Below are 25,254 nucleotides of genomic sequence, written 5' to 3'. Positions count from 1 at the left end.
TCGATCAGCAAGTCCTAGGTGCTGAGGCTTTAACCCACAGCGCCACCCGCGTCCCTAGGCACATTAGTCCTAGGCACACGTTAAAAGACTCTGCATGCTGCAGGGAGCTGGGGCCTATCACAACACATTCTCGCTGCCTTTTCCCTGTGGTATGCACACAGTGGAATGCTTCCACTTTGCACACAGAAAGGCATGGTTCCACTCTGCACATTGTGGGGTGGCTTGGTGGCTGTGCCCATGCTTTGATTGTGCACGGTATCGGGTTCATCTCCAGGTAAAAGGATTGGATGGCAGGGAATGTGGAAGTACTTTCCTTGCCCGAGACCCTTGAGAGCTACTGCCAGACGGAATAGATAAAAACACAACTTCCTAAGTGAGCAAATGCAAAATTATTTTCTTCATTTATGCATTGCATTTAGCACATGCCTGCTAGAAACGGAACAATCTAAAATTCCCATTAATGAATTGTGCTTTTCACAATTTCCCCCTGCTACCCATGCATACCTTGACCGGCCCACTGTGAGATTTGGTTTCCAGAGAATGAGAAAACTGGAGCCGGAGTAGGTTTATATTAAACTTTATTAATATTAGAATTAGGAAGTATCAACACGGAGATATATACATAGCTAATGAGAGACTCCCCCACACGGCCACGGATAGCTGCACACCTCATGTGTCCCTATGCAATGATGCTTCTTATACACACACACACACATACAAGCCCGATACCCCCAAATGGAACACATCATATCCTTTCCACACTTTGTTCAGGGCCATACCAAGCACCCAGCTATGTACACATGTACATATTTAGAGTGCATGTGTGCGCACACCAACACAGACTCATTAAATAAAAAGAGAAAGCTATTTATTGATGGGTAACTTGCTGTGAGGTACATTTGCTGAACTAATGGCCTTGTATTATCCTACCAAGAAGGGAGGAGATTTTTACTATCCAATGCTTCCCTAGATTTCTGATCTGATGCAGATGCAGCAAGAAGACTCCCTCTTTCCCCACCACTTAGGACAAAAAAAATCCAGTTTACTCAGCTGTTACACGCACATCAAGGTAAGTCACCACCTTGTAACTTAGTCACCAGCACTGGCCCATTTTTGCCCTTGGAAATATGTCAACCAAACAAAGCAGTGGGAGAGGATGGATTCTTTCCACTTGGGGGCCACAGAGCACACACAAGTTGGAATGGAATTCAGTTTGCTTTCCCCTCTAAAGGCAAACACCAGAACTCTGATTTTGTTTGAGTGTGTTACAATGAGTGCTCCTGCAAATCAAACGCTGCCATCTCTGTCATTCCTTCAAAGCAGAATGTCCCCAAATAAAAACTTCCACATCATTTCCATGCTCAGAATTTGAAAACTTTGATCTCAGGTATGAAATTCTGCAATTTGAATTCACACTACAGGCTTTCCAAGTAGAAATATCCAGAATGCAAAACCCCCCCAGAACTGACTCTACAGAAACATGCAAAACAAGAAACACGCATACATAAAACCAACGTGGGGATTGGGGTCATTTCTCTCTCGTGGAGGGGGTTCTGCCCCCCCAACATAAAGCCTGCCACCCCTAACATAAATCCTGGCTAAGCCCATGGCTGTAAGTAGGGTGAAATTAGGCATTTGCTGTTAATAAGGCACACTTCCCAGCTGCATAGGTTTTAGATAATGTATCACATTCCAAGATCAACAATCTGCTACAGAAAATTCTGCAGCTGGTTATTTCATAAAGGACATTTGCAATCGCATAGCCACACCAAAACCCCACATTTGATTCCTCTTCCCCCCCACCCCAAAAAAGCATTCTGTATTTGGCTGTCCATAGTACAATAAGTAGTTGTGCTGGGCAAACTGGTGACAGCTATCCTACTGGGAACCTCTGTCAAGGAGAGCAGCTTCAGACATTACATGGAAATGGAGGGCAGAGGGGACACACATTCACTTTCCACACTTCTGGTGCCATGTCCCAAGGAGGAACTGCAGCACCCCCCTTGCCTTGCACATGTGGACTTCCCCAGCATCTGGCGAGCGCACATCTCATAGCAGAGGAGATGAGCAAGTTTCAGTTTTGGATGATACACCAGAAACATAAAAAGAGGGCACAAAACCAGTTAGCCTTCTTCACACCCTTCTGTTCAGCACCTGAAGCCACGTTCTCGTGGATGCAATTTGGCCTTATCCAACGCATATGCCGTTTCCCTAACCCTATCCGAGCCAAACACTGGTCTTATATGCCAATTTTTGAATATGTATCACACAGATGGGCAGCTACTTCTCTGAAGCCATTTTAACCACCCACTGTAAGTTTTAATGCTGCCAGTTGCACCCACCCTGAAAGTAAATCAACATCTGAGGACAACCAATATTGCAAAGTAAAGAAAACAAAACAAGGGGATGTGGCAGAATGGCTGAGGAGGGGTCCTTGCCACCCCACATGGAACCCATTTACACAGCTGAAACATTTTATCTCCTGCGTTGACAAGCTCTGACCGCATGTCCAAAGGGCCGTGGTTCTTTCAACCTTTCCTGGCCCCTGCGGCAAAGGCCATTGTTTTGCTACGGAGTTGTGAACACCAACAAAGGTAACTACCCTGCATATTGCTTTCGTGATTGCTTATCCCGGGTCTGAAAGAGGGATGGGCCATGGACATTTCCAGAAACGGGGGGAGATGGAGGCAAGGTCAAGGACTAGGACAAACTGGCCAGGACAGGGAGTCTGCAATGGCACATCTTTGCCCACAGGGGGCAGCATGCCAGTCCTTAAAAGGAGCGGCTTGCTGGTGTGGGGACACCGCCTAGGAAATGGGACAACATGCCCTTTTCTCAAAATAGAAATAACTGCTTCAGACAAAATGTTTGCAGCTGAATTAGCCAGCTTGGGCTTTGACCAAAATGCCTGCATTTTGGTTCCCCAAGACGTGTATATTGCTGCAGATTGTTTTCTTCTCCCAGCAACTGAAGTTAAGAAACATCCTCAATTATTTTAACATTTCCCGGCTGCCTTTCTCTAATTGGCTACCTCTCCCCAAAAACTAAGGAGTCCTGACTCCTGAGTTTTCTATCTACATCTTATTACATTACTGGTTCCCCCCAAAGGTTGGGGGGGCGACAAAATCTATTCTCACAGATGGCCATATATCATAGTGTGGTGATGTTATGGTTAAATCTGCTACACAAATCAATATAAATTACACAGTGAACACGTGAAGAAAACTGGTGTTTCATGAAGGGATATTGGGGAGATGGCCGGCATTGTTTTTCTGTGAAAGTATTGCAACTTCTGGTTGAAGAGCAGTCAAAGCTCACTTCACACGGCTAGTGAAGGCGAGGTCTGTGGACTACCCAGCCACCCACAGAGAATAGCTCAGCAACCACTGCACTTCCAGAAAACCCAGGAAACCCAGCTCCTCTTTTAACGCACCACGTTGCCCTGCACAGATTATAACGATGGGCTAGTTGTCACATGAATACCATCACTCAGTAACGGCAAGTCTCAAACAGCCTCTGTAGATCAAACGCCAACAAGAGTTTTCATACGGTCTGTAGTTATTGACTTGTCAGTGGAGACTGCTCATATATTCACCCTCAAGTAGCCAAGGGCTGCTACAAGGGGGTACGTTTACTGCTTGAAGAAGGCAGGAATTCATATGTATTAGTAGGCCAACGCATACCTAATATATTGCAGAAACAACTTTCATATCCCTTCCAATTCAATGCTTTTCAATGGAGTCAGTTCACACATTCAGCTGCCAAGTGATGTATAACCACATGTTGCGTAACTGGTGTATGTTGTATGTTGAAAGTGAGAATCAGCCTTGAATTCAACCTTTCCCAAATTCTGTTTGCAATGATTACCCATTTCTTCTCTCTCCCAAACTATTCTCCCCTTCTCAGTCCCGAAATCTCTAAATTCTATACTGCAGGGGTAGACCCAGGAGACTTCCTGTTAGTGGTCCCTCTGTGGGATGAGCTCACCATAGGCAGCCTTTTTAACCACAAGGGATATATCCCTTACGTGATGTTTATTGCCATTAAGGGGCTAACATTTCGAAGGACCAGGCTATCACAACTGCAGCCATCAAGGGAGCCACCCGGGCAGCTGAACCCACACAAATTCCAGAGAAAGTGAGGCCAATTTAAGGCTCAAGGAAGTCAGGAATTCTTAAATTCCACTGCTTCTAATGAGATTTAACCATGCCTCACTTTCAATCTGGCCTCAAACGCCTTACTTAGGAATACATACCACTGAAATGATGGGGCCTTACTTCAAAATATTGGGGTGCAACTTGGATACAAATTTTTTTATTAAAAAAGGGAACTTTGCCACTGAGTTCTGAGGAACATTAATTGCATCCACACGCCCAGATCTAGTGACATGCCTTCCTTAAATAAATTTTGCAATGTGAGAAGTGGCTCCGAGTCCTCCTCTATCCCACCCTAGTTTTCTTCTCCTTCCATCTGACCTCCAGTCCCACATCCTCGATCTTTCTTCTGCCTCTGTTCCTCCAACCATTACACCTGTGCTTGCATCCTAGTGCCTTCTTCTGTCCGGTTCTCTGTCCTTCTGCTGTTGGCTTGTGTCCCCTGCAGGAAATCGCTGCCACCGAGCGCAACATACAACAGTCCGTGCCCAGTACTCTCACTGGCAACTAGAGGGGGTGATGAGGAGGCAGGCCCGGCCTGGCCTGTGGCGCCGACTCCAAGCCAGGAATGCTTTGTTAGGTAGGAAAGGCCACACGATGGGGTCAAAAGAGGAAGTGGGTGCAGCGATCTGGCTCCACCAATCGCCACACCTCTCACTGGATGAGCGGCGCGGAGCGGTCGTTGGTCACTGTACGCTTCAGCTTGATGTGAGCAAATGGGTTGGTCCTGCAGTGGGAAAGGGTAAGTCAGAGAAGGGTAAGTTTCACTGTGGCAGGAAGGAAGCACCAGATCATGAAGGATGCTTTCTGAAGATCTGGGTAGGGAGTTGTTACTCTCAGAAGTGCAGAAACCTTTCACTCAGCGTGGGGCTCAAACCCACAATCCTGAGATTAAGCGTCTCCTAGGGGTTAGCTCAATATGGCAGCAAATGAGGTGAGAATGCAGAATACAGAGAACAGACATTGGGTGGGGAAACAACACTTTTTAATGCTCTTCCATTTTAAAACAAAGAAGCTCACTTTGCAAATATAAGACTCACATTTCAGCGACAAAGGCTCTAGCCTGGCCTTTTGCCCACAGTGCTAGTTTCCTGTTTGCATGATTTATTTATTCTTAAATGTACAGGAGCATTGAAAAGCTGCGGTTTTCCCACCTGTAACCAGAAGAAGGGCAATCCATTCTCCCACTTCACTCTCCTGAATGCGTCAACTAGGCCTGAATCACAAGGCACCCCAGAAGCTTTTGGTCATGGTGCCCTGTGCCCTCTGGGACTCTTAAGGCACTGTATGCAAAATTATATCAGAATTGGGGCACTGGATGTCTCACAGGAAGAAAGACGGCTGTGGAAGCCACAGGAGGGTTTCTTACCTTGACAGGGAGCCACTTGGACTGCCAAATTCATTTGCTAGCTGGGAAGCAAAACGAGAAAGAATTGCATTCAGAGAATCCTTTCAGTTTAGGCAAAAGGCCCATAGACTCAGAGATCCAAACCCCTGAGCAGCAGATGAAGCCACAAAACTGTAAAAACTTTGCACTGCAGAATTTGCAACTTGAATTTTGAATTGTTTCTGCTCAGAAATGTTTCTTAATAGCCTTTGACCACTGGGTGGCAGCACAGGAACGTTAAGAGGACAGACGGGGCTAGGGCTCCTCTAGCGCTCTCCAGCTCCTTCTCCACACACAGCCACCCCGCAAACTCACCTGCGACAGGTCTGGGTTCAGCATGCTGTAAGGGCGCTGGCGGGATGCACTGGCACGCGGTGAAGGCCCGAAGCGTGGGCCGTCGCCACCGTCGGGGCCGATGGGTGGAGAGCCGGCTCGGTCCAAATTTCCTGTGCTGCTACTGTTCATCTTGCTAAGTGGGAAGCTGCTCAGGAAAGGGAAAGCAGAAAGTTTTAAGGCAATTCATGCCAAACGACTTTGGCTTCCTAGATCTGACCCAGGATTTCCCCCTCTCTGTGCTTTTGAGGAAACCCTATAGCCTGGGCACCCAGCCCACCCTGCTTGATCCATCTATATCTTTACCTATATATATCTGGCAGTGGGAGAGGCAGGTGAGCCCAAAGCCCACTGCAGTACAAGAATGGGAAACCCTATTCCCACACAATCCCTTGCTGACTGGCAAGTATTAAAACATGAGCTGCTCCCGCAAAGGCCAGCTGCTGGAGACCCTTAAGGCAATCCGTCTCAAAGGGTCAAAGTGACCTGCCCCTCCACCACCAGCCAAATCTCCTTCTGAGGCACCGGGCCCCCATCTCCCACCTTACCTGCTGAACGGTTTGTCAGACCCTTCGGCTGCGGGGAAGGGCCGGGTGTAGGAGAAAGGAAACCAGCCTTTCCTGTAAAAGGGGGAATGGGGAGGGAGAAACATGGGAAGCAGACATTTCAGACCAGAAGGGAAAAGGGCAAAAAACTGCTTCCTATTCTTCCTGCGTTTGAGGTGGGGCTTAAGAAGGGTCAGTGCTAAGGACAAGAAGCGGCAGAAGCAGGCGTAGCCAAGGCAGAGAGGTTTGGGGAGATCACCTAGTGGGCTAAGAAACAGCAGGGGCTAGCAGCCCAGATGATCGGGGTTCTCAAGAAAGGTGAATGAGCCTGGCTGAGTCACAAAACCAAGAGGTTGATAGCCAGTGTTCCTTGCAGAGGAGTCACAATGGCCTCACCACCAGAGGCAGTATCCCTCTGAATGCCTCTTGCTGGGAATTGCAAGCAGGGAGAGGGCTGTGAGGTCCTGCTTCCGAATTCTCGAAGGCACCAAGACGGCTGCTGTGAGAACAGGTTGCTGGACCAGACGGGCCATGAGATGGTCTCCTAGCTGGGGTTGCATCCAACCAAGAGTAGACCCCTAAAATAAATGAACCTCAATTGGTCACATTAACGTGTCTACTCTGAGTAGGACTCCCAGACCCTTATGCAAGGGAACATAAAGGTAAAGGTACCCCTGACCATTAGGTCCAGTTGCGAACGACTCTGGGGTTGCGGCGCTCATCTCGCTCTATAGGCCGAGGAAGCCGGCGTTTGTCCGCAGACAGCTTCCGGATCATGTGGCCAGCATGACTAAGCAGCTTCTGGCGAACCAGAGCAGCACACGGAAACACCGTTTACCTTCCCGCCGGAGAGGTACCTCTTTATCTACTTGCACTTTGAGGTGCTTTCGAACTGCTAGGTTGGCAGGAGCAGGGACCGAGCAACGGGAGCTCACCCTGTTGTCGGGATTCGAACCACCGACCTTCTGATCAGCAAGCCCTCGGCTCTGTGGTTTAGACCACAGCGCCACCCGCGTCCCCCAAGGGAACATAGGAAGCTACTTAACACTGAATCAGGCCATTGGCCCACCAGTGTATTGTCTACACTGACTGGCAGCTGCTGCTCATGGTTTCAGGCAGAGGTCTCTTCCAGCCCCACGTGAAGCTGAACCTGGGACCTTCTGCCACTGAGCTACAGCCCTTCATCTCAAGGGAGCTGAGACGGGCGGTTGCTGGCTGTAAGGTCCACAGAAGTCTATCTAGTCCAGTATCCTTTACTGCAGCTGGAAGCAGCTTCCCAAGGTCTCAGATGGAGGTCTTTCACATCACCTGCTCCATAAAATGTCAGAGACTGAAAATGGGACCTTTGGGTACTATTACCCTACAGGTCTTATCCAAGCTGAACAGGCCTCCCTCTCTCCCTCCCCCTGCAGAGGTTGCAAGAGACTCCTCATACCTGGTCCCTGCAAACTGCACACATGACCTGGACCCACACAGGTAAGGGTAAATTCCCACCCATCCAACAGGGAAAGCCTACCAGTTGTGTTTGTATGGGACAGAAGGGGGAGGATCTTGCTTACATTTTGGTCGCCTCGTTTTCCCCATAATGCCAGCCATCCCGTGCCTCGGTCACTAATAAAAGAATGACGTCTCCCTCTTGGAAGTTGAGCAGGGTGCTGTTCTCTCCTGCCGCATGTGAGAATATCGCCTGGACCCTCCGCCGTTCTGAACGTGGAGGCAGGACCGACAGAGGATTGATGCGGGGCAGGGTTTTGTTCTCCACTGTGGGGAGAAGGGAACAGAATTGGGATAGGGAAAAGGCAGTAGTGTTAGTGGCTCTCTCTGTACATATGTATATTTACTTCCAAGACCGAAAGAGCTGTATATAGTATATAGTTTAGCGTCTGGAGACAATAAACACTTTGTTACTTTGAACTGTATGAGAGAGGAGTTTTCCCCTTAGCTGGAGACTCTGGAAGAAGCTGTCTAATGGGAGCAGGAAATCTCTGAAGACTCTGCTAGGGCTCCACATCCTCTGATGATGCATCACACAGGTGGAGGTGTGGCAAGCTACCAACTGACTTCTACAAGTCATCAACAGTTCTTACAATCAGTGCTTTTATGGTTTCTCTTTAAGTTCTGCATCTCATCCTCCATCCTGGCCAGTTCCCAAATGGTGCAATGGTGAAAAAGTGGCCTCAAGCAACTCCAATATCGTCGTTGTTGTTTTAAGGGAATGGGCAGAATTTGTTCTGTCCTGACACTGCACAATCTGGAGTTCTGATGAGAATGCAACAGAAACATGACTGATCAGATGGCATAAATTACAGAGTGGAAGTCCCATTCCATTCATCCCAGTTTTGAACCGGTGCTGCCTGAAGAAGGAAGATGGGCTGCAGGTCAAAACCAACCTGGGGCACTTACCCAGCGTTGCCAGGCGGGTCTCCATTGACATTTTGCGTGGCATTGGCAGGGTGCAGGAATAGCTGTCGGCGGTCTTGGTCTGTGGAGGGGCCTGAGTGGTTTGTGTGGGTGGCAGACCTGATGTGATGGTGAGGGGTTCGGTGACCGGCGGGTGCCCCAAGTCCCGAGATCCCCGCCCACGGTGTGAGTCGCCATTTGGTAACGGCATCACCTCCTGGACTGAGGCACGCTGTGGAGGATTGGTGGAGGCAGAAGGGAAGAGAGAAAGAAAAGGATGGATAGGGCATCATACAGGTGAACCCTGATGCATCCTATTGCCGCACCTCCCTGCCACACAGAGAACTTATAACCTCTGGGCGAGTGTGGTCCTTCTTCATAATTGGCTAAAGTGTCACATTAGTAGTTCGGGAGCTGCCATTTGAATCCTGGCAGTAAAGAGGGAGGTTGGGGCCCCCAGGATGAGCGGCCTATTCACCAGTCCACCCCATGGACTCACGTGGTTTGGCCCCAGCTCCGAGAGCTCTTCCAGGACCTTGGAGCCAGGGAGGGCATCATTGGCTGGTATGGGAGTCCCACCAGAGAGGTTATTGGCCGTGAGCTTGACCAGGGCCAGAGCCCGCTCTGGCAAGCGGGTGGGTTGAGTGCACGATGTCTGCCAGATGGGCAACTTGGCTGCCAGCAGCTCCCGTACCTGCAAAGGGATGAAAAGAAGGTCCATGTTGCTTGTTTTTGCTTTCTTTTAGCCAACTGGCTTCCACCCCGTCCCTCTTAAGCTACTAGCGGTTGTCTGTTAGCTCCAGACTGCAGGAAGTTGTGCTGATTTCTCTTCCCCACCTCTAATTCCCAGATTTCACCTAGACTTGGCTATAGAGGAGCAGACAGCATAGTTGGGGGGGGGGGCAACACTTACTTTACCTTCCAACAGCTGTGTGGCAGCTGTTTACTGGGAGGTAGAGGGACAAGTTGGCAGGGAGGCTGGCACAGTCCAAAGCACTGGCAGTTCTATTTTTCTAATCTTCTCTAACCACAACATCACCCTGGCTCAGAATGATAAATTCCGCGCCCGTGCCAAATTCTGCAGTGCAGTTGCGGAATCGCAGAATGCACATGGCCCTTCCTGATTCGCTCTCCTAAAGCCTAAATTGGGGAGAGGGAAAGTGAAACAGGGGCTTCTAATCCCTCCTTCTGTGGTGGAGAGGGCGCAGCTCACCTTAGTGTGATAGTTGCTGAAGTGTTTGGAGACTGCACACTGGCGGTCCACCAGAAAAGAGTACCGGCGCCTCTCCTCCGTCAGGGCTGCCTTGTAGCCTTCAGCCACGAACCGATCCAGTTCGCTCTGTTTGGTGCTCATGATCTCCACATACTAAGGCAAAAACCACCATGAGAAGGGAAGGAACCATCATGTTGTAATCTGAGGCCGGACTGCTTCGCAGCGCTGTACACCATTTAGTCTCTCCTATATTACGTAGCACACTTCGTTTAATTTCATAAATGTATATCCCACCACCCTTTGACGGAAATCATTCAAGCGACTTACAATAAAATGGATGTTTAAAACTGGGGTGATTTCTTTAGGAAGCCAAAAAGTGGAGAGGGGAAGGAGGTGAAATGTGCAACATCATACTTGAAGCAAAATCGTTTTCTTATTACACTTTGTGGAAACATGTTTTGACATGTCGCCTTCTTCAGGAGCGAGTGCGAGAGATGTCAACAATGATTATTAAACTGACGATAATAACCTTGCATAAAAAAACACACTTTGCCTCAAAATCATACCAAACCAGGTATATTTAACTTCCATTCTCTCTCTAAAAAAAGAAAAAGTGAAAAAGAACTGGTGTGGAGGAGAATTCTGAATACATTCTGAATATATCTTCTAGTCTCTAAACTCTTTGGTTAGACTGAGTAATAAAACAGAGAAACTTAACCAGCAACAGAAAGGGCCAAATCAGGCACGACACTACTCACGCAATTAGCAATTTCATGATTTCTTTTTTAAAAATAATAAAATAGCAGCAAAGGAGTCTCATTTCCAATTGAGGCCACAGCAAAAGAGTCTCCTGCACCCACCTCTCTTGCTTCCTCTCCCTCTAAGCAGCCAGTACTAATACAGATCACACCCCACTTGCCTACTATTTACTTTTTAAAAACAGAACGAAATGTGTGATTGTTCATTGGGCGCATGGTGCTATGTCGAGTTTAGCCTTAACAGCACAATCTGTGCATGTTCACCTGGAAATAAGTCTGACTGATGGGTCTCACTCCCAAGCACATTTAGGATTGTGGCCAGAAACGCTTCCAAGTATTTTACTCAGTACTCTTTTCACGCATTGCTGTTATCATCTCTCCTAGTGCCCTTGAAGAATGCAACAAGTCAAAACATGTTTGGGGAGTATCACATCATATAATAAAAATTCTTTTCACTTCAAGCATCATTTTGTGGTTTCATCCCCGCCTTCCTCCTGCCTCTTTCTTCTTGGCTTTTTGACCTTTTGATCCTCTGGGCTGTTCCCTCCCCTCTCCCCTGTTCAAGGTAATTTCTTCCCTACTCTTTGAAATGTTGCCTGTGGGGTGAGATAAAACACCCTGTTGTTTTATATTCTATATCAGACATTTACCCAATGCAGTTTTCCCCTGGCTCATGGCTGGAACTGCTGTTCAGCATTTAGCAAGCTGCACAGCTCACAGAGAGATATTATTACAATCAACAGATACATTAGCATTCAAATGTACTCCTGTTCGCATGCACTAGGGAAAAACATTAGGCACCGTTTTGTTTTGTTTGCGCCGCTCACTCTCCTAGCAAAGGACACCTCCTTTGCCTCAGGGGAGTTTCTAGAATCCCTTGGCACATTGTTCTGGATTAATTAATGCGGAGTAATTGCCACTGCCTAATTCCACACTCACACAACCACCAGTGTGAATTAGGATCTGAGCTCTATCCATAGGCAAGCGTAGAGAGACGATTGTGGGGAGAAGTCAGTACTTCCTTACAATTTCAGCCCAGTTGTGAGTACAAAAGGATGGCAAAGGTGCTCTGAAACAACTAATCTAATTTTAGGAAACACAGGGCTTGTACTGATTTTATATCCTGGGAAGCTAGGGGCAGGGGGCAGTCTTATAGGATCCAGGAGCTGAAGGGTTATCTCCATACCCCATTCCCTACCAGCCCCCTCCTTGCGGCCTCTAGCCTGAGCAGGCCTTGATCCTGAAGTAATGGTTGCCGCGGCAACAAGGTTGACAAAAGGGGCCTTTCCGGAGCCAAATGCTGCTGCTAGGATTCACAGGATGGGGGTAGGTGGCGGATGGTAGATAGGGGAGACAGGGCACCAGACCAAATTGAGTCAGAGAGCGAGGAAGACGGGTGACATCTGAATCAAGGCAGGCGCACCCTTTCTGCAGCGTTCTCCATGCACAGGACTCCATCCCCTCGCAGAGAAGCTTCGCCCGACCTTTCAGGTTTGTTGTGTAAGTGTGTACCAACTGCATGTGAAGGTGGGTGTGCAAAAGCAGCACACTGCACTTGCACATGCATTCTGAACAAGCAGGGTGTTTGTGTAAGGCTCTGGGTACAGGGTGTGCATGCGTAAAGCACATGGCATGTACGATTTGCACAGGTATGCACTTGCCTGTATGTGCACTTACGGGTGTGTGCACAATGAAATACAGTATATACACGGGTCTGGCGGAGAGACTGTGTACATTTCTCTTTGTATTACTGTCAACAACCCAGGTACCCCCTCTGTAGAGATTACCTCTCCAGGCACTAAACAGCCAAAGAATGTTAAACCCTTTTAAAGACATAAACTTCTTAGTGACCCCAATCCCAGCACCCAGATGGCATCTGTATGGAGTAGCCAGGTCTTGAGCATAACCTGCTCCATTGAAAAACTTTAGAAAGCTGAACTTCCAAACAACAATATTCCTACACCTTTTTGCATTCAGATCTGTATTTTTTTGTTTACACAAACAGAACTTCCCAATATTATACATTTTCAAAATTTTGAAACACAACACATACCAGCAAGGTTGTTCTGTTGTGTACCATTTTTTTCTGTAACCTATCTGCTGCTGCTGTTGTTGTTATTGTTGTTATTATTATATGAAATGTAGCTGAAGGCTAAAATTGCAATTTTTTAATCTCATCCCGTTTGTGAGAATTGACCATTTTGGCCTTGCAGGACTACGCAAACACCTTAAAAGCTCAGCCCAGAATTGAGGTAAGTCAAAGCTAAAAAACACCATTCTCTTCAGAACTTCATGGGCTTTAATATGATATGTCACAAGATGGACTAACTTTAAATTTTAAATTTACAAGATTGATTTTATTTTTTTAAGTGAGTGATGTGCAAGGTTGTGGGTTCAATCCCAGGCATCCTAGACTGCAGGACAGGGGAAAAGACCACTGCTTGAACAGCTGCTTCCAGCCAAGGTAGATGGTAGATGGGCTAGAGAGGTCATTTGTCTACCTCAGGATAAGGTAGCTTCACTTGTTATCTTATATCTTGTAAATAAGCTCACTGAGCTTGAGGAGAGAGAGAGAGACATGAGGCTGTTCTGTCTCCTGCCCAGATAGCCTGACCTGGAATTCCACATATCCGCTTCTGGCAGGATGTGACACTCTTCCCTGAGGGAGCAAGCAACATTCCCATTGTTCTCTTAAGCACTTCCCTTTATGGAATCCCTCCCCCCTCCGCTGCCAATCTTACCTGCACCTCACGATCCCCGTATTTCTGTGGGTTTTTGCTATTCTGGCACTTCTTGCGCAGTTTTTTCAGCTCCGTCTGACACTTTTCAATTGACTCTGCTTTGGAACGGTGCTCGCCTTGGTATTTCTTCAGGGTGGCCTAGGGGAGGGAGGGCAGGCACCAGACAGTACATAGCCAGGTCAGCCTTGAAGGAACAGGATCCTTCCTGCTTCTCTGAGCCTCATTCCACATATAAATACACAGAGCAGCTCAACAGACGGGCTGTTGAGCTTTTATTCCTTTCGGATGAACAAGTAGATCAGGGGTGGGGAATCTGTCTGAGGGCCACCTTTCTGCACCAGGGGGCCGCATGCTAGGGGCAGGCAGGGGCAGAGGCAAAAATGGACAGCATTGGATGTCTTATCTCTTATCTATATACGATAGGCTACAGTTTCAGTCACACAAGGCTTTTACACATGCTCACACCTCTCTATCCAGGCAAGCAAGAGGCATTGTCTCAGTTACTGGAGGATGGGATGGAGCAGCGTCAGAGTTCAGAGCTCTGAGGAGAGGTTGTGGCATAGGGAGAATCCCAGGGGCCAAACAAAGAGCCCCAGAGGGCCGCATTCAACCTGAGCCAGAGGTTCCCCACTCCTGGACAGATGCATGTTGACAGAATGGAAAATACCTCAGGTCACACCCTTCTCAAATCAATACGACATACTGAATGGATTATTGGTTTCCCTGAGGGACAACAGCTGGGCTTGGGCCAAACTGGGTCTCTCTTGAGAGGAATCTTGGACCTGGCAGAAACAATGCTGACAGTGGACGCTTGTTTCTTCACAGCCAGTCTTAAGAGTTGAGCTACACGTCTTCACCTAGGGCAAGAGGGGGAACTTGTGGCCATCCACAAGTTCCCTGACTGATGGCAACGCTAGATGAGGCTGATGGGAGTTGTAGTTCAACCACATCTGGAGGGCTAAAAGTTCCCTGTCCCAGAGTGCCCATCGCTCAAGCTTTTCCACACGAATAGCAAGGCCTCGTTTTGGTCTTCTCGCTGGCTAGCAAGAAGCTCTCCAGAGAAGTGAAGGCCTGTGAAGAAGTGCTGACCACGGTCTCCTTTGCTTTCTCATAGACTCTGACTATCCCTCAGTCTCATCTTCCTCAGGGAATTATTGTGAGATAAAGACAAAATGAAAGAAACATCACAACCCATGCTTAGCTGAATAAATTCCTGCCTCAATGGCACTCTCTTCTGTGGATAAATTAGATACCTCCCTAATTGGCCAACTGTAAGAAATGGAAATGTATATAAACAGAGATGGAACCAGTGTTTTATTTATGAGTAAAACAAATGCAAGGCACATGCCTTCCTGGAAGCCATACTATGACACTATTTGACCTGGAGATTCCAGGATTGTTGTGACAGGCTCTGTGGTGAGGGAAAGTCATTCTGCATGTGCTCAGGGGTACTTTCCTTCATCATTATTTCAGACATTCGGGGCATAGATAGCTTCTGATACTGAGCCCTAGCAAAGATTAAGCTTCGGATAGGATATTGCACAATAACTGATGGGCAGATAAATACACATGACAACAGACAGACAAACTTGAAATGGCAGAAGAGGAGGGTTCAGATATTAATCTTTCTCTCACCATCAGATACTTGATATCCAGTTCCAGTTTGTGTTCTAGCTGGGATAACAGCTCCGAGTGGAAAAGCTTCAGCTGGGACCAGGTGACAGAGAAGCAGGAAAGGAGAGGGTGAGAGTCAGGAAGACGAAGGCCAGCACCACCCCCTCCCGCCCATAGATTGGAGGTCCCGAGAATGGCTTTTGGACATGACAAGATACCAGGATAGGTGGGGCCTGTGGTCCTGATTGGAGGCCGAAAAGGAGAGGAGGGGAAGAGGGCAGAGGTCTTAAATAGGCCCATCAGTCTGATCCAGGCAGGCCTGATGCCAGGCTAAATGGGCCCATCACATACAGATACTCACCGTTTCTTCCAGCTGCACTTGGATCTGACGGTGGACCTCAGCCATTTGGAACAACGTGTCACCTGTAGGTCAAGGTGATTGGAGGCTTAATATACCCCAGACATTCCCTGGTCTATGAAAAGGTCCTTTGTCCCCTGGACTCTGCCTGTCCCTGGATAATCTCCTTTCGGGTTAATTCCTTTCCTAGGAGTTGACCAAGGAACTCCAACCAGCTTTTAATTGGAACCAAAATGTCGATGGCAGGCATTCGTGGAAGGAGGTCTTCAACTTGGTACATACACACAAACCTGAGCACCGCTCTGCAGCTTCTGCTTTGGGGGTGCATTGTGCAATTCACACACCTGGCACAGAGATTAGATCAATGTGACGCAGCACACATCTAGATGGGAGCATCCCCTCCAAAAGAAAGTGCGATCTAGCACAGGAGCAGTTCACAGCCCTGTCGCCTAAGTAGCTAAAAGTGACAAAAAGAGACTCAGGAACATTCTTCCATATGTGGTGGATATGTAGGAAAATACAGGCATTCTGGGAGAGTATACATGCAGAGTTGCAAAAAATGCTAAAGATCTCTTTCAATAAAAAACCAGAGGCCTACCTCCTAGGAATAACAGATTTGGATATTCCACAAAAGAGGAAGGGTATCTTTTTATATGCCACGGCGGCAGCAAGAGTTTTGATCGCAGCAAAATGGAAGAGTAATGAAATCCCCTCTATTCAAGATTGGATCCAAAAGCTGACAGAATATGCTGAATTAGATGGCATATCAGAAAAAATAAAGAATAAATCAAAACAGGAATTTGTTTCTAAATGGGAGGTTTTCAAAGAATATTTGAAAAATAAATATAGTAGTTTAAATTCTGTTGCAGCATTCGAGGAACTTCAGTAATAGTAGTAAGGTAGATATAAGAAATTAGATTTAATGAGAATAAGTTTAATTATAAGAAAAAATGTGTATGGGCAATAAGTAATATGAATTTGAAGTATGGAATGGACGGGAGGTCGGGTCTTTAGTGTTAAGACCAATAGATGTTTTATTGTCTGCTAGGAGTATTGTGTGTCTATGGTTGTTTTTGTGATTAGTGTATTCGTGTTTGGTGTTTGTTTGTTTGTCTTTCTTGTATAAATAAAAAACTTTAAAAAAAAAGTGACAAAAAGATGTTTTAAAAAAGAAAAGCAAATATGTATCCTGCCTATTGGCCACAGGAGCCCTCAAAAAAAGCTTACAGCATTGTCAATCACAAATATCTTCTGTATACATAATAATCTAAGGCTGTTGTCATGCTCTGTAGTTGGGGCAGCCATGTTAGCTCCAGCATGAAACAGTGGAGTGCTGGTGACAGGCGCTTAACCGAGGGGGGAGAGGTGCTTCACATAAGAGTTCAGCAAGCTGTTTTGTGAAGCCACCCCACCCCCCGTTAAATGGGGTTGAATGGATGAAGGCAAGGCACCCCATCCTTTAAATGGGGGTGAAGGTTGGGACGAGCTGTGAGGGGATAGGTGAAAGGGAGGGTGAGGTACAAAGGGAGGTGGTTTGGCCAGGGAAGAAAGCAGGTATACAACAAAATCACAAGATACAGAAGACATGGGGGGGGGGGGACCTGCCAGCCTCTCATAGAAGACCATTCCACAGCATAACCTGGCCCCAAACCATTTAGACAGAAAAAAATGTGTCTGAACTATATTTGAGGTTTTACATTTTTAAAAACCCATCTAAAGGTGGCATTACAGTTAGGGCTGCAAGACAGGAGGAACCACGGTGGAAAATCTAATAATTATTATTATTATTTTTAAAAAAAGAAGGAACCATCAACAGATTTATAACCGGGATACACATGCAGCAGAATGTGGGCTGTACCATTTCAGGCTGCAGGTATGGATGGCATGTTTGAATGCTCAGCTACATGAAAACTGCCCAATAAATAGTAAACAGGACGAAAGGGAATGGGCAGGACTCTAGAATCTCTTATACCATACTGCATCTTATGTGCAATTTATAACTTGCAGGGAGTTGTGTTCACATGGGTCAGTGTTCAAAAGTGGCATCCCTACCTCTCCTGTGAAGTGGTACAGCCCACCCTAACGCCACAGTTTTCTTGCTACCTCCCTCTGCTGCATGGTGGAGTTGATTAATGATAGGGGCCCATTTTAATCAATCGGGCCATGACTTAAGGGCGCCCTTGTTTATGCTGGAGTCTATTTTGGTTCTGGTGTTGCAACAGGGAATTGAAAAGAGGAAATATTAAAGATTGCCTTTGCTTCTAACAATGAGCAGTAGCTTTTGTTTGTGAAATCGTACCTTATCTCGTATTTCCTTCAACATCTCAAGAAAGGGCCTGCCGCAGTTTTATTTACATGTAATTGATGGATCGTTTGACAGAACCACTAAAAAAATCTTTAGCCGCTTGGCAGCCCTATCTACAGCGGAGACTAGTACAAAACAGCTACTGCTAAAAACCACAAGGCCCCACAGCCGACGAGCTTAAAGACTAGTTTACACCGTCAGCAGAGCCAAGCAGTAACAATCTCCTTAGGCACGTGCAGTTTTAGGCTATGAGAAGCAGTGCTGAACACCAACCTGGATGGCTTTGAAAGAGAATTAGACAAATTCATGGGAGATAAGGCTCTATTGGCCACAATGGCTTATGTTCTGCCTCCACTGTCCAGGGGCAGTGTGTTGATGGACTGAGAGTGTTGATGTTGCACTCAGGTCTGGCTTGTGGGCTTCCCAATGGGGCAACTGCTTGGCCACTGTGAGAACAGGTTGCTAGACTAGATGGGCCACTGGCCCAATCGAGAAGACTCTTCTTATGGGTGGGTAATGAATGCTTGCTAGTGAAACAAAACAAAAGAACCCTTCACGCAGAAAAATAGGATGGCAGGGAGAAACTGAGGCCAGATTCTCCTCCCTGCCATGCCATTCAAATATACAAGGTTTCTTTTTTAATTAAGGAAGGATTCAAGCATGCTAACACACCCAACACCCTCGCCATTAGCCTGAAACGGCACAACCCAAAGGAAATTTTACTAAATGGTTTTGCTGAATGTGCAAACTGGCTCAACGTCTCGGTTCGCACAGAAGCAGAGATGTGGGGTCTCTGCTCTCTTGAGGCGTCATCCCTTGATGTTTCCACGATGCTTGAAGGGAAGAATTCCATGGAGTCACCAGGAACACATGGGATGCTGTCCTATTCGCCACCAATAGTCCAGATATGGGGTGTGTACATGATGAGACAAGTGCAAGTGGTATCCTCATTGGAAGCGGTTCGGCAGGTGGAGCAGAGCTGCAACTCAAGCCTTCCAGAAGATATTCCACAGCCAATTACGGGCAGCGGAAGGGGTGCAGGAGTGGCTCTGCTGGTGCCCCTGCACTGCACTGACCTTCTTGTAGCTTCACCCTTCCTTTCTCCCTCCTGGTAAGTGGCAGTGACTTGTTTGCTGGTACGCCAGTGTTGCAGTTCTGCTCCACCCAAGAAACCACTTGCGAGCAACATGAGTGACCAATACTATGTGGTTCCAAACAGTGACTAGACGCTGTGGGTTTGCTGGGGTTATGCCTGCCTGCCTCTTACAATGATGCTCGCAAAGTCACAATTTGCTAACACCTTTTTGCAAGCACAAATTTGCGCGCAAGAGTGCTCTAGGGAGAGTGCAGTAGTAGGAAATAAGTCTCTTCCCTCCAGAGGAGGCCACAGGTCGAATCAAAAACCTACCTAACTCCTTGGATCCTTGGCTGTCGCTGGCCAACTCGCCGAGTTTCACTAAGGCATCAAAATAACCCTTGGCGGCCACTGTAACTCCTGCAAGGGGTGGAGGGGTGGACCATTGAATCATAAACTCTCAACACAAAAGCTGCAGAGACCTTTCCCCTTTAAGGAACACCAACTCTGACCTGGCCTGAGGTCAAGGGCTGGACTGGGGCATTCCATTACCTGAGAGTGCTTTCTGATAGTTCTTTCCCATAGTAACAAAATTCCTTAGACTGGGGTTGAATTGGTCCAGAATCGCCTGGATACAAGGGAGAAGAAAACAAACAAATAATGCAAATCCTTCTGGCATGATTCAGACAAAGTTTAGGCACTTTAACTTCCCACAGAAAGGCTGAGGCGTGTGCTTCATTTCCTCGCTGAAATCCACAGGAATTAGAAGGACATAAGTGATTGGTTTGTCTCCTTAGCATCACAATTCTCTCCGTATTACCAGGAGAAAGGACTTCCTTGCAAAACGAGATGAATCACGAGTGCTTAGAAGAGACACATACTAACATTATTATTTATTAAATTTGTAATAAATGTAATTGATAGAGAAACTGATGGGCAAGTTTGTGAAGAAGATAAGAGTCTGAATTCTGTATGGTCTGATTTTAAATTGTATTTGATGTTAACCTATATTTTTCTTACAGTTGGAAAACTACTTTGTATAACTTAATGAAACTTTGGACTTTGAAGAAGCATGAACTCAGGATGAAAGGGAAAAATGAGCTAAGAGGAAGGCACGTTTGGCAAATCCTCACCGTGATCAACTCCCACCTAGAAGCTTATGTCCCCACTGTGGAAGAACGTGTGGATCCAGAATTGGCCTCCACAGCCACATATGAACACACTGTTAAGACCATATTCATGGAAGCCAATCTTACTCAGCTACAAGTGATCGCCAAAGAAGAAGAAAAGTGGTCTAAAAATCTTACAAATGAAAAAAAAACCAAAAAACAGAATGACATACTTTGGGAGAAGATATATAAACTGGCACAAGGAAGGGGAGAATTATACGCGGAGGCATGCAGGGAGTTGAATATGACAGAAGGTACCTGGGAAATAATACATAGACCTGGTTTACATGTCATGCTAAAACAAAACAAACCATGGTTTAGTGTGAACCTGCAGGCTCTGGGAAAGTAGATCGGGGTTGTTTTGTTCCTCCCCAGGCATTCTGAAGCTGCACTGACCTAAGCCATCATTAAGCTTAGCGTATTGTCTGGAACCAGGCTTGTGATTTCAATCTCACCTAGACCAATCACAAGCTGTAACTAAGGTTTGTCCTTTATGGCTTGCTGTTTGTCCAGGAGAGCTTAACCATAACCCCTGATGCGGAGGACAGACTAAGACAAACCACAACTTAACTCAGCATAACACTGAGTAACGAGAGAGGAGCAATGTCGCCATGGGGAGTACTCATGCTAAACCATGGTTTGACTTAGTATGACATGTGAACCAGGCTACAGATAGATGAGAAGTCTAGGAATGGATAAAGAAAGTAGCTAGGTCAAACAGCTTAGTTATCCATGTTTTCCTCTAAGGGGTTCAACTGAGTATATATATCCCTATATTTCTCAAAGCAACCCTATGAGGTGGGTTCAGAAGTGCTGAGTGACCCATGGCAACCCAACCCAGTCTAGAATGGCTTGATCAAGAGTGAGCAGAAGCCCTAAACTTTACTAAAACGTCCACATCTATAAAATTAAAATTAACATAATTTCTGCATTAAAAATAAAACAAAACTCTACAGATTTTCTTATGACCTATATTTTGTATGTTATATTGACATGCAAAAGTCAATTCATATACAGTATTTGGGAACCGAGAAATAATTGTTGATAAGGACTGTGATTTTATTCATTTCATTTTAATGAAGGAATTGGTTTTAATGTAGGGGTTGTTTTTTTTACAGGAATGCATTAGGAAAATTTACAGTTCTCCCTGACTCATGTGTGCTGCTTGGTAGCTACTGGTCGGGAAGCTATTTATCTTGTTTTGACTCCGATCAAGAGTGCCCAAGAGGGGTGGGAACGGAGAGAGGGAGGGAGGATTATCTGGACAGACAGGAATGTGTGGGAGGATGGAAAGACAGACAGGAACTGGATGAAGGGAGCAGATGATGGACAGAGGGAGAGGAGAAGGGATGTCTTGTGGAATGGAGTTGGCCTGGCCTAAACATTCACCAGAAATAAGTGGTGAAAAAGGGTCAGCTTTGGTCACAGAGCATCTACACCTCTCCCTACCCCCTATCATTTGGGGCTGTGATAGAGGGCGCCAAACCTGAGAGAGCTGCCCTGGTGCTACCAACTACTTTTTCCCTCCGGGAAATAGGAAATCAGGTCTGGTCTGCATCTAGGGTTAATGCTTGGACCCAAGCTTGCCTGTGGACCTAGGGAAGGTGCTCAGTCCCACTGATTCTTGACACTAGACTTGTGGTAGAATTAGGCATTATAATCATTTAAAGGGGAAACGGGTGGCGCTGTGGTCTAAACCACTGAGCCTTGGGCTTGCCGATCAGAAGGTCGGCGGTTCGAATCCCCACGATGGGGTGAGCTCCCGTTGCTCGGTCCCAGCTCCTGCCAACCTAGCCGTTCGAAAGCACGTCAAAGTGCAAGTAGATAAATAGGTACCACTCCAGCGGGAAGGTAAACGGCATTTCCATGTGCTGCTCTGGTTCGCCAGAAGCGGCTTAGTCATGCTGGCCATATGACCTGGAAAAACTGTCTGCAGACAAACGTAGGCTCCCTCGGCCAGTAAAGCGAGATGAACACCACAACCCCAGAGTGGTTTGCGACTAGACTTAACTGTCAGGGGTCCTTTAGCTTTTAATCATTTAAAACTGCACGTGTCTCACCTGGCCCTCATATGAAAGTTCCCTGCAAGTAAAAATCTAGCACAGTGAGGAGGATGTTAGCCAGCCCACTTCTTTTGATGCTATTTTTCTACCTACAGATAGAAACGTCAGATGCTGTAGTCAGATGCTGAATAGTCTCTTCTGCCACCTTATTCTCACCTGATTCTTTTGCTATTGCTTCATCACAAAAAGGCATTTTCACGCACGATGTGAAAAGGGATATTTTGCTTTCCTGTAATAATATGCAGGTGAACACCACAATCACATTCTGCCTTTTCTTCCATTTTCTGTTCTAAATTTACAGTATTCATATGTCTTCCTCATTAGCATGATAAGCTAATAATAAGATCTTTTAGCCTAGCAGAAGCAAAAATGCCTTCAACAACTTATTGAAGCAATGGTTAGAGTAATCAACTGAGCAGATCCAGGCCCAAACTCCTACTCAGCCATGAATTCCCATGAGTCAAGTCCCATCTTTCAGTCTAACCTCATCTCAACAAGTTGTTGTGACGATCAAATGAAGGGAGAGAGTCTTACATCATCCTGAGCTCCTCTGAGGAAATGTGAACTAAAAATGTAATAAAAAAATAGAATAAGTGGGCACTGCAACAAAATGTTAGGAATATGCAGTCCATTTCATTCTCCCTTACCACTTGGGTTTTTCCATTCCACAACAGTGAATTCTGCCTTGACTGAGCATGCTCAGTCCTCAATTTGGTTTTTTTGGGGGGGAAGGAGCTCCTCATTTTCAGGTCTCTACCCTAAATATTATTTTGTGCTCCTACAAACCTTGGGATTTTCCTAAGCCTGCTGATACCTCTTGCTCATGGGTGGTACCATTTTGGCTACATAACCAACAACACTCACAGCCCAGAGATAGAGGGAATAACAGCACTGGTTAGTACAATGTTCTCCACACACCCAAGGAAGACTGCTCTGAAGACCCAGATTTCAGACAACACCAGCGCCACTCCTGCCCCCACCTTCCCAGCCCCAAGGAGACAATGGCCCCTTCTCGGCATCTGCTTTAACAGCTGTCAGATGTGTCTCTGCTGAGCGAAGACAGCAAAGAAAGCACAGGAACCCCGGCCTATGTGCGTGCTTCCTCCCCGGATAAGAAGAGCATATCCCATCCAGTTGGAGTCAAGATGTTTAGGCAACACATCTCAGGGGAGCGGGAAGGGTTAAGTTTTCCCTCCTCCTGGCCAAGTACATTGAGGCTGGGATTTGGCATGGGATTTGCTTCATTTCCATATGGGAGAAGAAAACACACAGAAAGAGCAAAAGCTTCCAGCTCCATCTGAACTTAACCAGAAAAGCGGATAACCACAGATTTCATTGAAAGCAGGGAGCCCAGGTCAGAATCTGGCCCCACATCCTTAGCAAAGTGTCTCTTTCCAAGGAAGCGAGCAAAACAAGAACACTTTATTAGCGGTACTATTTCTATTACCATTGACGAACTTCCCTCCCCAAGTTTTTTCCATCCACATGTCCAAATGCACAGCTGAGTTTCTAATAAAACAGTGGGACCGAATGATGATGATGATGATAATAATAATAATAATAATAATAATAATAATAATAATAATAATAAAGCTGTCTGTAGCCACATTTCTCCTGCAAATAACAGAACAGGTCCGTTATCTGAGCAAAACTTTTTTTTAAAGTTCACACAACTTCTCCATCCTAATTAGGGTTTGTCTGGCCCCCCCCCCTTTATTTACTAGATGGAAGGGGGAACTTCCCAGACCTGGACGTTATTATTAACATTGCGCTACCTCGAATCCAGGGCATTTCTCTGCATTCAAAAGGTGGGGTGGGGGTGCGGGGGGGCAGCGGGGGTGGGGTGCACAAAGTGTGTGTGTTTGTGGAAATGTGGGTTTGGGGGGGGGGCGGCTTGTTGGAACAACTCTGCCCCACTGGCTTCTCCTCCCTTTTCCCTGTCCTTTCCTTTTCCGAGGCTCTGTTTTTCCAAAAAGATTTTGGGAGGTGAACAAAAGGCTGGTTAAGAACAGCCAGAAAGGAAAAAAGAAAGGGGAAAAGGGGGGGGGGGTTGGAAGGGGATTTTTTTGTGTGTGGCGGTGCTGGAAAGGCTAGTGTGCGATGGGGTGTGGATGGCAGGAGTGGGGCGGAGGAAAAGAAGGACGGAAACACAAATCAGGGACGGAGGGGGGCAGAGTGGGGGGGGGGGAGAGAAGCGGTGGAGGGGAGAGAGATGAAGGGGAGCCAAAGGGAGAGGCGGGGGGGGGGGAGAAAGGAAGAACAGGAGGAATAAACAGGGGAGAGGGCTGGCTGAGAAATGGACGGGGGCTGGATCTGGGAAGAGAGGGTCAAGGGAAAGAATGGAGAGAGAAAGAGGGAATGAGGAAGGGATGAGGAGAAGGATAGAAAGTGTCCCGCTCACTCACCCTATAGACGTTCTCCGTGAGCCGGTTTACCTCCTCCGAGCGGGACATGATGCCGGGGCAGTGAGCGCCGTGGGGCCTGGACGGGGCGTGTTAGAAAGGGGGTGGGGTTGTGTCCCCCCCCCCGGTGGGGGCCTGAGGGGTGGGTCTTAAAATGGGGGGAAGCAGGAGGGGATTGGGAGCCGGATCAGCTGGGAAGGAAAAGGCTGGGAGAGCAGCGCCAGAAATCAAACGGGATCCTTAGCAGGCGGACCACACAGATAGATAGATAGATAGATAGATAGATAGATAGATAGAGCGTGTTAGTGAGATGGGTAAAAGCGTGTCAGGCTCATATACACGGCCATTTTTATCTTATTTTTTAATAGTACACAGGGTGATGGAGGTATATACATACTGTTGCCAAATGTTGGAGAATTGGATTTTAAGGTTATCAGGAAATAAACGCCCAGGTGTGAAAAAATATGAAAGTTAGCAAGTTAGTCACGGTGATCGTCGTCTTAAATTTTTAAGATTTTGTAAGCTTTTCTCAAGGCTACAAAAGCAAAATTCAGTGTTTGAAACCCACACACGATGTCCGAAGTCTGAAAAGTTAATTTTAGCTGTGTTCAGGATGACGAGGCTAAACGATATTTATTAGGAAGATCAAATGAAGAAGTTGGTATTTTATCTGCATAAATTTAAAGAGGAGGAAAAAAGTGTCCCAAAAGCAGGAAAAAACTTCCTTAGATTAATAT

The 25,254-nt window shown here is 46.7% G+C and overlaps 1 protein-coding gene across 2 annotated transcripts; it reads right to left on the bottom strand.

The window, feature by feature from the left end:
• Positions 1–561: 561 nt before the first annotated feature.
• On the bottom strand, positions 562–24,646 carry LOC310662354 (BAR/IMD domain-containing adapter protein 2-like). Of its 2 annotated transcripts, XM_083409166.1 has the most exons (14): positions 24,521–24,646; positions 19,436–19,511; positions 19,217–19,303; positions 15,507–15,568; positions 15,167–15,238; positions 13,532–13,669; positions 10,033–10,185; positions 9,319–9,513; positions 8,823–9,051; positions 7,979–8,180; positions 6,423–6,494; positions 5,857–6,022; positions 5,524–5,564; positions 562–4,881 (listed from the first exon to the last, which is right to left on the bottom strand). In XM_083409166.1, exons 1-14 carry the CDS (start codon positions 24,566–24,568, stop codon positions 4,809–4,811), a joined length of 1,614 nt encoding a protein of 537 aa, XP_083265292.1. In that variant the 5' UTR covers positions 24,569–24,646; the 3' UTR covers positions 562–4,808. The 2 variants fall into 2 exon arrangements, with proteins under 2 accessions (XP_083265292.1, XP_083265293.1); XM_083409167.1 differs by lacking the exons at positions 19,217–19,303; positions 19,436–19,511 and having other exon boundaries at positions 24,521–24,597.
• Positions 24,647–25,254: the final 608 nt, after the last annotated feature.

The sequence above is a fragment of the Podarcis tiliguerta genome (genome assembly GCF_965153285.1).
Source record: "Podarcis tiliguerta genome assembly, chromosome: 13".
In the NCBI taxonomy this organism is placed as follows: Eukaryota; Metazoa; Chordata; class Lepidosauria; order Squamata; family Lacertidae; genus Podarcis; species Podarcis tiliguerta.
Note: the sequence above shows the minus strand (reverse complement) of the source record. Positions and strands in the feature narration are given on the sequence as shown.

Coding starts and splice junctions, on each gene's coding strand:
- LOC310662354 (XM_083409166.1), bottom strand. CDS start 24,568: ATGTCCCGCTCGGAGGAGGTAAACCGGCTCACGGAGAACGTCTATAGG. Junction 10,186..13,531: donor ACGGGGATCGTGAGGTGCAG/GTAAGATTGGCA, acceptor TTTTTGCCTTAG/TATGTGGAGATCATGAGCAC. Junction 5,565..5,856: donor TGAACCCAGACCTGTCGCAG/GTGAGTTTGCGG, acceptor TTTGCTTCCCAG/CTAGCAAATGAATTTGGCAG.